Raw genomic sequence first — 12,761 nt, 5'->3', positions numbered from 1 at the left:
AGGATTTTCAGTCTCTCTGCCCATTTTCTAAATATGAAGTATCGATATTTCCTAATATTAAGCTAAAACGTTTATTGTTTAAAGTGCCTTCCCCAGGGAAGACTTAACGTTCAGCTTTGCCAAAATAGGTTGCACAGTTTGGTCACTGGGCCATATTTGGTGTAGCCGAAGGCCAAGTGTAATCCATATCCTGCTTTCAAAAAGGGAAAAAAAGGCAGAAGTTTTACATCATAAATAATTATTATTTATGCATTTCAGAATTGATTTTAGAAGTGTACAAACCATTGAGGCTTTGCGATTATTTATTTTATAAATTTATCATGTACTTAAGTATAGTGTTTATGTGTCAGATGCTCTTCTAAGTCCTTTATAAACATTAACTTATTTAATCCTAGCAACCATGTGCAGTAGGTTCTGTTGCTATCGTCACTTTGCAGATAAGCAAACTGAGGCACAGAGAACTAGAAATTTGCCCAGAGTCACCCACAGCACGTTAAAGCTGTGATTCTGACCCTGACTATCTAGGCTCAGAGTGCCGGCTCCACCCACCATGCTCTGCTATGCAACCACGTCTCACAGTTATTTTCTTAACCTCTCTCTTATTTATTTATTTATGCATGCGTGGGCTTCAGTAGTTGCAGCACGCGGGCTCAGTAGTTGTGGCTTGTGGGCTCTAGAGCGCAGGCTCAGCAGTTGTGGCACACGGGCTTAGTTGCTCTGCAGCATGTGGGATCTTCCTGGGCCAGGGCACGAACCCTTGTCCCCTGCATTGGCAGGCGGATTCTTAACCACTGCGCCACCAGGGAAGCCCACCTCTTTTTTCTTAACAACAGAGTTGACATATTATCACCAATACATTTTATGTTCTGAAACCTCTTAATAAATTAGCTTTATCCTACCACTGGTAACTTGTTTTCTTTCCTAGGTTTCCCCTCCTTATGACATTTTGCTTGTAATGTTATTGTGTAAAGCTTACTGTGCTAGCATCACTCCTCTGAAAGATGCCTTAAGTTCATCTAATCAGTTCATCAGGTGTTAATGAAATGTGCTTACGAGAGGCCCACACTTTGCTGACAGCTGTGGGATCACAAGGGTTGTGATGTGCTCTTTCTCCTCCAGCTCCTTTCCCCTTCCCCACCCTCTGAAAGCGGCCACGCCTAACACCTTCCATCCTGTAGTCTCTCATGGTGTATGTATGTAACTGTGTCATTTTCCATGTGTCTAATCTAAACCCATTTTCTCATGCTCTGTGCTCAAGGATTGTAGGCGATTGCTGGACACCATGTTTCCTATAACTAACAAGGTAGCCCGGTGTTTCCCCTGGGAGTCAACTACGGCTGGTTTCTAGGTTCCTGAACAAAGGAATCCTTATTTCTCTTCTCTGACACCCCCACACAGTGATAAAAAGCAGGAAGCACCCCTAAGTGTCAGGGGAGAAGCAGGATGGGATGGGAGGGTGCCCCCCTGTGCTGTGGTGTCACTAGGAGAGGATGGTGGAGGATGCCCAGAGGGTGGGCCCAGGGAGGCAGCCTGACAGAGTAGTTAAGAACGTGGGCTTGGGGTACAAATCCTCTCTCTGCCTCTTACTGGCTGTGTGTCTTTGGACACATTTACTTAGCCTCTCCGTGTCTCAGTTTCATCATCTGTGAATGAGGATAGTTGTAGTGTCTACTCTCATCGGGTTGTGATAATTAAGCGAGTTAATATCTGTAAAGCACTTAGGATGGTGCCTGGCACATGGTTGGCTCTCACCAACAATGAACTATTATAATTATCAGTACAGGCCCAGCGAAGCAGAGGTGGAGTCTAGTTGGCAAACAGAAGAACAGACTCAGGACAGCCAGAACTTCATGATCACGAGCCCAGAATGAGTGCCGGGCTGGCTTACTAAACTACTTGTGTTTAAACCACCTTCTTTCCCTTCTGTGACCTTTCACGACTGGCCTTCTGCCTACATCAGGGGTCAACAAACTACAATCTATAGGCCAAATCCACATGTCACCTGTTTCTGTAAATAGTGGAAATGAAAAGGAAAAGAATCAACAGAAAGACAGTTCCCCCATCAGCCTTTTAACCCACCATCTCCTAACACAAGGATTGCAATGCCTGTGTCTATAGTTTGCGGCTTTGCCTTGAGGACCTTTTTCTGATCAAGATGCTCTGTCTTTCCAACCTTACTAGTAAAACCTCGAGCAAATATCATTTATTCACCTGGCAGCTTCCAAGGCTTGCTGTGGGTGGTCCTTCTCAACTCTGTGTTTCTGAAGCATAACTAGAAGAAACCAACTAAGGCCTTGCCTTTAAGGTGAGGAAGAGGGAAAGAAGCTTGTCCTGGGAAAACACGATAAAGGAGTTGTTTCTTCCCGTCTCCCTCCTGAATACCCTGCTCTGCTCAGCAAGTTCTGTAGGTATCCCTTACTTGTGTGCTGGTAAATCTTCTCTCTGAGAAAAGAAAAAGCCCCTATTTGTAGCTGTTGCCAACCTCTGGTTGTAAATATTCCCACATGGTTGATCGCAGGTGCAGCTGGGAAGGGATGTGCCTCATCATTGGCTCATTGGTACCAGTGTGCCCTGTGGTAGACAGCTTTATTTTGCCACTGAATCTTTGTGTCAGTATTCTCTGTGCCGGGGAAAGGTTTTTTGTTGTTTTGTGGGGTTTTTTTCGTTTGTTTTTAAATCTAGGGCACTGTTCCAGCCCAGTCCCAAACTGTGCTGAGAGAAATGGGGCCATGTCTTTCAAGCCAACTTGAAATGAATCTTCCTTCTTGTTTACATTTAACTTGTGCCACTAGGTGGCACTTTAAGGACATTACAGGAAATTGGCTTTACTGGATTTATTTTTTAACTTTTTATTCAAGTATAATGTGCGTATTGAAGAGTACATATTGAGTGTTCAACTCAGTGAATTATCACAAGCTCAACCCACGTGTGTTATTGGCACTCAAATCAAGAAGCAGAATATTACTGGTGCCTAGAAAGCCCCTCTTATGCTATCCTTCAGTTCCTATCCCTTATTCTTAGGGTTCCCACTATTCTGACTCGCAGCAGCATAGGTGAGTTTTACTTGTTTCCTGCCTTATATAAGTGGAACCATGTAGTATATACTCTTGTGTCTGGCCTCTTTTGCTTACACGCTGTTTGTGTGATCCATCCAGATTGTTGTATGCGGTTGTAGATCATTGCTGTATAGTATTCCGTTGTGTATGCAAATATGTCACTGTTTTCTCTTTCTTTTTTTTTTTGGCTGTGTCGGGTCTTTGTTGCTGTGCCAGGCTTTCTCTAGTTGTGGCAAGCAGGGGCTTCTCTTCATTGAGGTGCGTGGGCTTCTCATTGTGGTGACTTCTGTTGTTGTGGAGCCATGGGCTCAAGGTGTGTGGGCTTCAGTAGTTGTGGTGCGTGCAGGCTTAGTAGTTGTGGCGCACGGGCTTAGTTGCTCCAGGGCCTGTGGGATCTTCCTGGACCAGGGCTCGAACCTGTGTCCCCTGCATTGGCAGGTGGATTCTTAACCACTGAGCCACCAGGGACGTTCTATGTCACTGTTTTCTACTGTTGATGGATATTTGGGTAGTTTTCAAATTTTGGCAGTTATAAATAATGCTGCTATGCATATTCATGTACGAGTTTCTGAGTGGATGTATGTTTTCATTTCTCTTGGGTCTATCCCTAGGAGTAGAATTTCTGGGTTATATGGTAACCATATGTTCGGCTTTAGTGGATGCTGCCAAATGGTTTTATAAAGTGTACTGATTTATGCTCCATCAACAGTGTTCTCATTTCACTTCCACATCCTCATCAATACTGAATTTATTTTATGGCTGGTTCCTAACTCTTACATAATTTTTACAGCTCTCTCTCTAGCCAGCTATTTCTAATTGAGTTTCTTCTAAAGCCACTTTTCTCTGATGGACCTGGCTCATGCAGGAAGGGCCGTGTCATCCCAAAAGGGGACATTTATCACAGTCTAAGTATGAGCTATCAGCAGTTAGAAGAAATGTTATTGAAACACTCCATCACTAATACAGAGCAATGGGAATGGGAAAGGAATTCAAAATTATAAGTGTGGTAAAACATCGAGTGAAGCTAGGACTTTGAGGCGCTTTGAAATTTTTATATTGTATTGTTGCCAGTCTGTGTATGTCAGGTGTGAGGGACCAGCAAAAGATTTTTAAAGGCCTTGTAACCAGATGCCTTTGAATTTTGATGGTGGTGGGTACCTGTTTTAGTAAGAGTCTGTTTGGTGTGGCAAGGGGCGTTCATATAGCATCTTTCTTCAACCCTACAGTGGGGAAAATGGGTCTCAGGAGAATCTTGCTGTATATCACCTGTGTTGTTGACTCTTTGGGCTGTGTTATAATATGGCTTTACATATGGGATGAATAGAGGGTGGGGCTCAGACTTGGTTCTATTACTAGAAAAGAACCAAAATCTAGTTATGGTCAAATATTTTTCTTTTAGACCAAAATGCAGTGCCCATAGTCCTCTAGTTGTAACAAGAAGTCTGTTTCGTGGATGTTGTCCATAATCCAGTAGGTTCCAGGAATCCCTGAGTGATTATGCTTTGTGACTTTCGTATCCAGGGGCTAGTTGTCCATTATAGTTGCTGATTATCCACTTCGTTGAAATTGTCCCTGAGCTCCTCTGTCAGTGTTCGCCCGAGTGTCCCTGATGTTGGACTGGCCTGCTGTAAAGGCACCAGAGATACTCAGTGCAAGCTGCCTGAGATGTTTGTACTGAGGCAGCCACGAAATCTGCTTTTATTTGTAAAAATGTCTTCCCTCCAGTATTGGTAGCAGTAATATCCAGTGGCACAAATTTGGATTGTGGGCAGCCTGCTCTATGGGATCTGCTTATTATCTAAGCCAGAGTCAGCACTCTCCCAGTCAAGGTTTTCATCTTTTGGCAAGAGGGGAAAAGTCCCTCATGTTGAGTTAGCTTCTGCTTACAGAAATAGATCCTGTGCCTGGGAAACCAATTGTAATTTTACTCCCGATTATGATAGTAGCTGCCATTAGTGAATAGCTACTGGGTTACTGTGCTTCGCACCCGAGACAGATGTTTCACTTAATCTTCACAATGCTAGGAGTTAGATGGATTATCCCCTTTTGCAGATGATGAAATTGTGGCTCAGAGAGGTTAAGCCCATGCCCAAGCCAGTGCCAAGCCTGGATTTGACTCCAAAGCCTGTGTCCTGTACCTGCTGTGCTCTGTGGCCCCAGTTGCCATGGGATGAAGTTTTTGACTTGTCCACTGGAATATGAAACAGTGTTGGATTCATTACTAGTTCACTGCATACATTGATGAGAGGACCTGCTGTTTGCTGGTCTTTAGCTTCGGCACTGGGAAAGCGAGAGTGAAACAAGACCCAGCTCCTGCCCTCCAGGTGCTTATACTTCAGCTCCATTTTTGTCTCTCATAAGTGACTTGGGTCATGGATTTTGGTAATTGTTCTTACAGAGAACTCAGTCCTCTGGATTTTCTCTCTGAGACTGACTGTCGAATGGTGGGGTTTGTTGTGGCCACTGTGCTGCTGGCTGTTGGTTCTGCATCTTCTATGCCTGGGTTTGACCACAGGGCTTTCTGGTGTGTCCTTAACCAGCAGAGATTGGGGTCAGGTTAAAGTCAAGCACCAAATGACACTGAGACTACCACTAAGATGCTGGAGATCCCCTAGATACAGTAGCAGGATTATCTGCTCATCTGCCTAGAAATTAGCCTTGACCTTTGTGATTCTGTCTTGGGATCTGCCTGGATTCTTGGGGGGTAAATGAAGCTTAAGTTTCTTTTTCTAATCTGTCAGTAGCATGAATATGTGACTCTTTGCTTGTTGCAAATTCGACTTGTATTTATTTTTTTAAAACACATTCATGTTTCTTTTTTTTAAAGTTTTTTTTGATGTTGACCATTTTTTTAAAAAATTAATTTATTTATTTACTTTTGGCTGCATTGGGTCTTCGTTGCTGCGCGCCGGCCTTCTCTAGTTGCGGCAAGCGGGGGCTGCTTTCGTTGCAGTGTGCAGGCTTCTCACTGTGGTGGCTTCTTTTGTGGAGGAGCACGGGCTCTAGGCACGTGGGCTTCAGTAGTTGTGGCGCGTGCGGGCTCAGTAGTTGTGGCGCACGGGCTTAGTTGCTCTGCGGCCTGTGGGATCTTCCTGGACCAGGGCTCGAACCTGTGTCCCGTGCATTGGCAGGTGGATTCCTAACCACTGCACCACCAGGGAAGCCCAGTGTTGACCATTTTTAAAGTCTTTATTGGATTTGTTACAATATTGCTTCTGTTTTATGTTTTGCTTTTTTGGCCGTGAGGCATATGGGATACCAGCTTCCCCAACCAGGGACTGAACCCGCACCCCCTGCATTGGAAGGCGAAGTCCCAACCACTGGACTGCCAGGGAAGTCCCTCGACTTTTAAATAAAAGTCTTACTGGTAAAAATTTTGCACAGCTTCAAATATGTATTTATTTGTTTATGAAACCATATTGCATATACCACCTATTGCCTCCATGGTAAATGGAGAAGAAAACAATTAAGAAGCCTGGTTAGTTTTTGCTGGAGCACCTGTGGCCTTTTCCAGACCAGGACCTTGGAGACTTGGTTTTCTCATTTCTTAAATGAAGAGTTTGGGCCATCAGTGGTCCCTAGCTGGTCTGGGCTGGCTACATAAAAATCACTCAGGGAGCTTGTTAAAATAGAAGTTCTAGTGTTCCAGCCCTAGGAGATTCTAATTAGAGAAGTCTGGGGTAGTATCTAAAAGTCTGTAATTTATAAAAATTCCCCAGATAATTCTCTTGTGTAGCTGTATTTGGGAACCATTGGGCTAGAAGTTCTAGAATAAATAGAATTGAATTGAGAAGAAACTTGTGGTGTGTTTGAAGATTCAGGTAATACTTATGTGCCTGGAGTGGGTTCCCGATTGGCAAACTAATGCAGTTATGATGCAGAGGTAAATTGGAGCCAAATGATGGAGGATCTTTTTTTAAATTTTTTTTCCTATTTCTTTATTTTATTTAATTGATTTATTTATTTACTTTTGGCTGTGTTCGGTCTTCGTTGCGGCGCACGGGCTTCTCATTGCAGTGGCTTCTCTTTGTTGCGGAGCACGGGCTCTAGGCGCGTGGGCTTCAGTAGTTGTCACACGTGGGCTCAGTAGTTGGGGCTCGCAGGCCCTAGAGCGCAGGCTCAGTAGTTGTGGCGCACGGGCTTAGTTGCTGCGCGGCATGTGGGATCTTCCCGGGCCAGGGCTCGAACCCGTGTCTCCTGCATTGGCAGGCGGATTCTTAACCACTGCGCCACCAGGGAAGCCCAGGAAGGTAAATTTTAAAATGGAAAACAGTTTTCAGGCCTCACAACTGCTCCTCATCCTTCCCAAGCCCCACCCCATTGTTGTTGGTGATTTAGAGATGTTTACAAGAAAAGGAAGTCAGTGATACAGACACTCTCCTGCTTTTGCTGTGCTCAGAATCCTCATTTTTGTTGAAAAGAGGATGAAATTTATCATTTCCCTCAATATTTCCACAAGAAGGAGACTTCACTCATCTCCCCAGGAAAGGGAGCATTAGGACGGACACCTCTCTCCACCTGCCTGATGATACGGAGGGGAACTGACCAACTGAAAGGTGGGGTGACTGGTCCGTCACTTCTCTCCTCTCTGCCTGGCTGCTGGGCCATGTGGGCGCAAACCTGTGGTCCCTGTGGAGAGCGGGTGGGCCGCAGCAGGGCAGGCCGTGGATTGGCCGTGGAAGGCGAGTGCGGGCCTCAGGTCCAGGTCCTGTTCTTCAGCACAGGTCACGGGCAGCCCTGCACTAGGTGCCTGTCAGGTCCTTGCTCAGCCATTCAGAAAGCTGACATTGGACTAGTGCATCTTGGAGTGTGATGCCATCTGTCCGAACCCCCGAGAAGGTGGGGGAGCCTGACCGTGAATGGCTCTTGACCGACTTCACTTGGATGCTTCCGGGTACTTCAAACTCAGTGTGTCCCAAAGCAGGCTCCCCTTCCCACCTGCTTCTCCCTCGGTTCCTGTTGCGGAGGTTGGCCTCCGTGCTCTCGTGGTACCCCAGCCTGCCCTCCCGGGTGTCAGAGCCTGGGAGGCCCCTCAATCCTCCTTTCTCGCCCCCCCTGTGCAGTGCCCCTCTGCACCCAGCTCGCAGCCGGGATGTCACCTTTGCCTGAGTGTTGGTGACCCACAAGGCCGGCTGCTGTTGTAGCCCCCGCACACCCTCGCTGTAGTCCTTATTCCCCTGAAGCCTGTTTGCCTGCTCATTCTCTGCCTTTCCCGCTAGACTGCAAGGTCCAGAGCTTGTTCATCCTTGAACACCGGTGCTACTACAGGGGCTGCCTGTCGTGGCTGTTGGATAGGTACTTCTTGAGTGAATAACACTCAGGCCCAAGAGTGCTGGAGGCGGTAGAGCATAGTGGTCACAGCCCAGCTTTGGAACCTGAGGCCTGGGTTTGGACTCTGCTATTTGTGTGATATTGGGTGAGTCCCTTACCTTCTGGGTCCTTAGTTTCTTCCCGACTTCCTAAGACTGTGATGATGAAATGCAGTAATCCATGCAAAACATCTAGAGCAACATGTTGACACATAGCAAGTGTTCGGTGGTTCATAGTGCACATCTATTAATAACAACAACAACAATAATAATAATACAGTTACCCTTAATGGAAAGGAGAAGGCTATAAGAAAAACCTGGAACTAGAAATCATGCATGTTGAGTGCCTGCAGCGTGGGTTTCAAAGAGGCGGGGAGTTGCTTGGGCACCAAGGATTCCAGCGCGGGCAGTGGAAGTGTAGGAGCAGACGGGCTTACTGTGGGGAAGAGTGGACAGGGAGGGAAACATGGAGCAGGAGAGCCGAAAACAGGACCTTGAGAAACCGCTCACGTGAGGGACAAGAGGGGCCAGAACAGGAAGAGAGAATGATTCCAAGTAGGAGACTGCGACTCATCAGATGCCAGGGACAGGACCTTTACAAACACAGCTGAGGGTGCCGAGCTGGGCTGCTGGTCTCTGAAGACTAGAGGCAGCTGGAACGTGCTGGGTGGGGCGGTGGTTGGGGAGGAGTAGGGTCAGAATAAGGAAGAAGCCAGGCCCCGCAAGGGTTTGAAGAGGGCTGCTTAGCGACGAGGTAGGTGCCCTCAGACCCATAGGTTGCATGCTGCAGTGTGTGTTTCTGTGATGCAGATTAGCTTGTGGGTCAGTAGAGGACTGGTAATGTGGAGGTCACGTTGGTTCACATGTTATTAACATTTTGCATCCCTGGCTAATAGTGGCTGAAAGCCAAGGACTCCAGCAGCGCTGAATGTAGCAAGCCCGGGAGATAGGAAGCTGAGCAGGGGCACCCGCGCTCCCTGGGCTCTGCGCCGGGCTGTGTGGCCCCGCTGTCTTGCAGGCCTTTGGGGCCATTCCCCCCGTCTTTGTGCTTACATTCACGGACTCCATACCACTCAGCAGCCAGAATCCCTCTGTTTACCCCTTCCATCATGCTTACCCCTCACCTTTTTTTAAGGTAAAGAGTCATATCTACTAGAGTGTTTTATCAGAAATTTAATATTTAAAAAACTTTCAGTGCTTTTCATTATAATTATTGTTTTTGTTAGTGATCGGGTTGAAATTTTAACTTCTTTCCCCACCCTATTTTTCTGATACGCTTTGTTATTTTTAGTTTGTGCTTTCGAAGCATTAGTTTTTAGCAATACATACATCCAGTTATAGAAGACATTCCTGTGACTTCTTTCCCTAAGGTTGAACAATGCTGGGAGGAGGGATGGGAGGGAACAGCAGGGTCTACAGAAGCTTTTCTCGAGGATTGGCAGCCCCGACCATCCTTGGCTCTTTCTCCTTAGTAACTCTTTTCCTAAGCTCTCTTCATTACATGTTTAGGTGGTTATGTTTTTACATTTTTTTCCTTTCTGTGATCTTTTGCTACAGTCTGAACAAGCGTCTGAGGCCGAGTTACACCCCCAGCTGAACAGAGCCCCTTCCCAAGCTGCGGAAAGTAGTCCAGCAAAGAAGGTAAGGCCAGCGTGAGGATGTTACTGTGATGTCTTGGGACCCCTCCCTCCCCTGGGCTGCTTGCCGCTGTTAGCAGGCATGCCGTTTTAAAGTTTTCATGCCCTGACATGAATGTTTATGGTCCAGATTTCCTAGAATCTGGGTTCTTTGTGAAGATTAGGGTCCTGATGATTCCTGGGCTCCACCTTGATGTTTCTGACAGTTTGTACTTCCCTCTTCAACCTCCCAGCTAAATATGGTGGCCTTGCTTTTGGCAAGACCAAGAGGTGCAGTGGGGAGCCCTGCATCCTGCTAAGCCTCGAGGAGCAAGCTGGGGGCTGGGGTGGTCTCCCCTTCCTAGTCTTTTTGCTACGGTCTCCCCTTGCCCACCCATGTCACCAAGTCCTGGGCCATTTGCTTGCTCACTCACCGTGCTCTCCCATTCGTCTTCTCCCCCTCCTTTCTCCTTGCCCATTTCCTCAGGCCCTCCTCCCATCACAGAGCACGTGGGCCTGGGCTCGGGAGCACAGGTGAGGCAGGGCCTCCAAGGAAGCAGGCCAACTGTCTCCTTCCAGAAGACACAGTGGCTCGTCAGCTTGGCTTGATGTAGGAGCCGGGGGTTGGAGAATGATGAGCATATGACAAAGACCTCTACAAACTTTAAAACTTAGAACAGATTCAGAACATATTCCCAAAAGCCCCAAAGTGAGGCAAGAGTGAATTTTGTCTTCAGTAAGGAAAGGCCCTGTGGTGTGAGATGCACACAGCATTTAAAAAAGAAAAGAGGGGAGGGAGAGAGGGCATCTGAGTCCTGTGTCCTTCCAGGTGACAAAAGAGGTAATAGGCTGCAAGCATGAAAAAAAAGAAAAAGAAAGAAGGAAAGGCCCCTGGAATCTGATGCCCGGGTCTCTCCAGGTCTTGCCAAGCCACGAATCAGCCACTTGTCCTGAGGTGTGGAGTTTGAATAGAGCACACGACTGACCTTGGGGATACGCCGAGAGTAACATGGGGCATTGACGTGATGGGTGGCATTTGTTTAACTTTCTGGTTTTTTTTTTAAATCCACAGGATATACCGTATTCTCAGCCCCCATCAAAGCCCATCCGTAGAAAATTCCGACCTGAAAATCAAGCTACAGAAAGTCAAGAGCCTACTACGGCTGTAGGCGGGCCAGCTTCTGTAGCAACCGTGAAACCCCATCCAACAGTGCAAAAGTAAGTAGAATGGATAAATGCGCGAAAGGTCGGAAAGTTTATTTTAAATCTGCTTATACATATGTAAATGTAAACTTACATTTACACTCATCACCATGGACAGGTGTGATTTTAATGGTTATAGTCTTACCTTACTCATTTCTATGATGGGATTACAGTCTCCCGGTCACATAGAAAGAGGCTTTCTAAGTGATGGGCTTAACTTGACCCCAGGGACCAGCAGGTCCCAGGCTGGCGTGTGCTTTGGGTTGGTTTGATTTCCTTCCCCTCCTCCCCTCCTCTTCCTTTCCTTCCTACCGCTCTTCTTTGTTCTGGCCTGTGTTTTCCTGGGAAGAAGACAGTAATATAAATGGCAGTTTCCCTCTTTGCCTGTCTTATCTCATGTTCCCCGGTGCACGTGGCCAGCTTTAAGACCCTCAGACCCAACTTTGAGTAGATGTGGTGTATGATTCCTTTTCATCCCCATGAAGGGGTTCTGTTGTTGAGCATCTCAGCACAGAATGGTCACATGCAGAACTGCTAAGATATCTGTCTGTATGATCAGCTGGATGGAGGGTGGGGGCACCTGTGGACATGGCCCGGGACCGAGAAGACCATCCTTCTCCAGACTTTGGCTTTAAGAAGAGCCATCACTTGCCTCAGTGAAATTGAGCCAGGTGTCCAGGGCAGAAAACCGCTGCTGCGTGTTACTTCAAGTGAGCCTGACTAGTCACTAACACAAATGCTCGGGATACGTCATGGCACCGCTCCAGGGGCCCTGTGGGTCTCAGGGGCTGCTTCGGAGTTACTCCTGCTTACACTGTTATGGGAAGAAAAGCAACAGATTCTGTGGGTGCAGCTTGCCTTTGAAGCCAATCCCCATTCTGAATCTGTGCAGCACTCTTCTTCAGGTAATGGCTTTTGTTTTTTCCAAATAGACAGTTCCCTGGTAGTATTAGTGCTTAAAGGAAGTATATTTTGTCCTTAATAGTCACTGAAAGCTTTGGCCATCTTCCAGCCACCTTCCAGCCTAGAGGATGCATCTCTATCAGGGACACAGACAGCCAAACTTGCTTCCATGTTCTCCCCAGCTTTCCACTGTAGTCTGCACTTCACATCAATGCTAGTCACTCAGTGGTGGCTACGACATCCTCCAAATTGGATGGCAGGGCCGCTGGTGGAGTTCACGCAGAGATCTTCTTTTTTCATCTTTTATTTTTAAATATATAAATGTACTTACTTAGTTTTGGCTGCGTTGGGTCTTCGTTGCTGCGCACGGGCTTTCTCTAGTTGCAGCGAGCAGGGGCTACTCTTTGTTGCGGTGCATGGGCTTCTCATTGCAGTGGCTTCTCTTGTTGCGGAGCACGGGCTCTATGTGTGCGGGCTTCAGTAGTTGTGGCACGCGGGCTCAGTAGTCGTGGTGCACAGGCTTAGTTGCTCCGCTGCATGTGGGATCTTCCCGGACCAGGGCTCGAGCCCGTGTCCCCTGCATTGGCAGGTGGATTTTTAACCACTGCGCCACCAGGGAAGTCCTCTTCATCTTTTTTAAAAGACAACTTTATTTAGATACATTTCATATAGCA

General features: G+C 47.0%; 1 protein-coding gene across 6 annotated transcripts in view; it reads left to right on the top strand.

The window, feature by feature from the left end:
- The window catches only part of REPS2 (RALBP1 associated Eps domain containing 2), a 233,700-nt gene that overhangs the window by 186,471 nt on the left and 34,468 nt on the right, over positions 1 to 12,761 (top strand). For all 6 annotated transcript variants that reach the window (XM_030848155.2, XM_030848153.2, XM_060292272.2 and 3 more), the window contains exons 15-16: positions 9,923 to 10,006; positions 11,054 to 11,199. In XM_030848155.2, the coding sequence (XP_030704015.1) occupies positions 9,923 to 10,006; positions 11,054 to 11,199 (230 nt within the window). The remainder of the gene's footprint in view (positions 1 to 9,922; positions 10,007 to 11,053; positions 11,200 to 12,761) is intronic.

This window comes from Globicephala melas, chromosome X, assembly GCF_963455315.2.
Source record: "Globicephala melas chromosome X, mGloMel1.2, whole genome shotgun sequence".
NCBI classification, from domain to species: domain Eukaryota; kingdom Metazoa; phylum Chordata; class Mammalia; order Artiodactyla; family Delphinidae; genus Globicephala; species Globicephala melas.
This window is presented reverse-complemented; position numbering and strand designations above follow the sequence as displayed.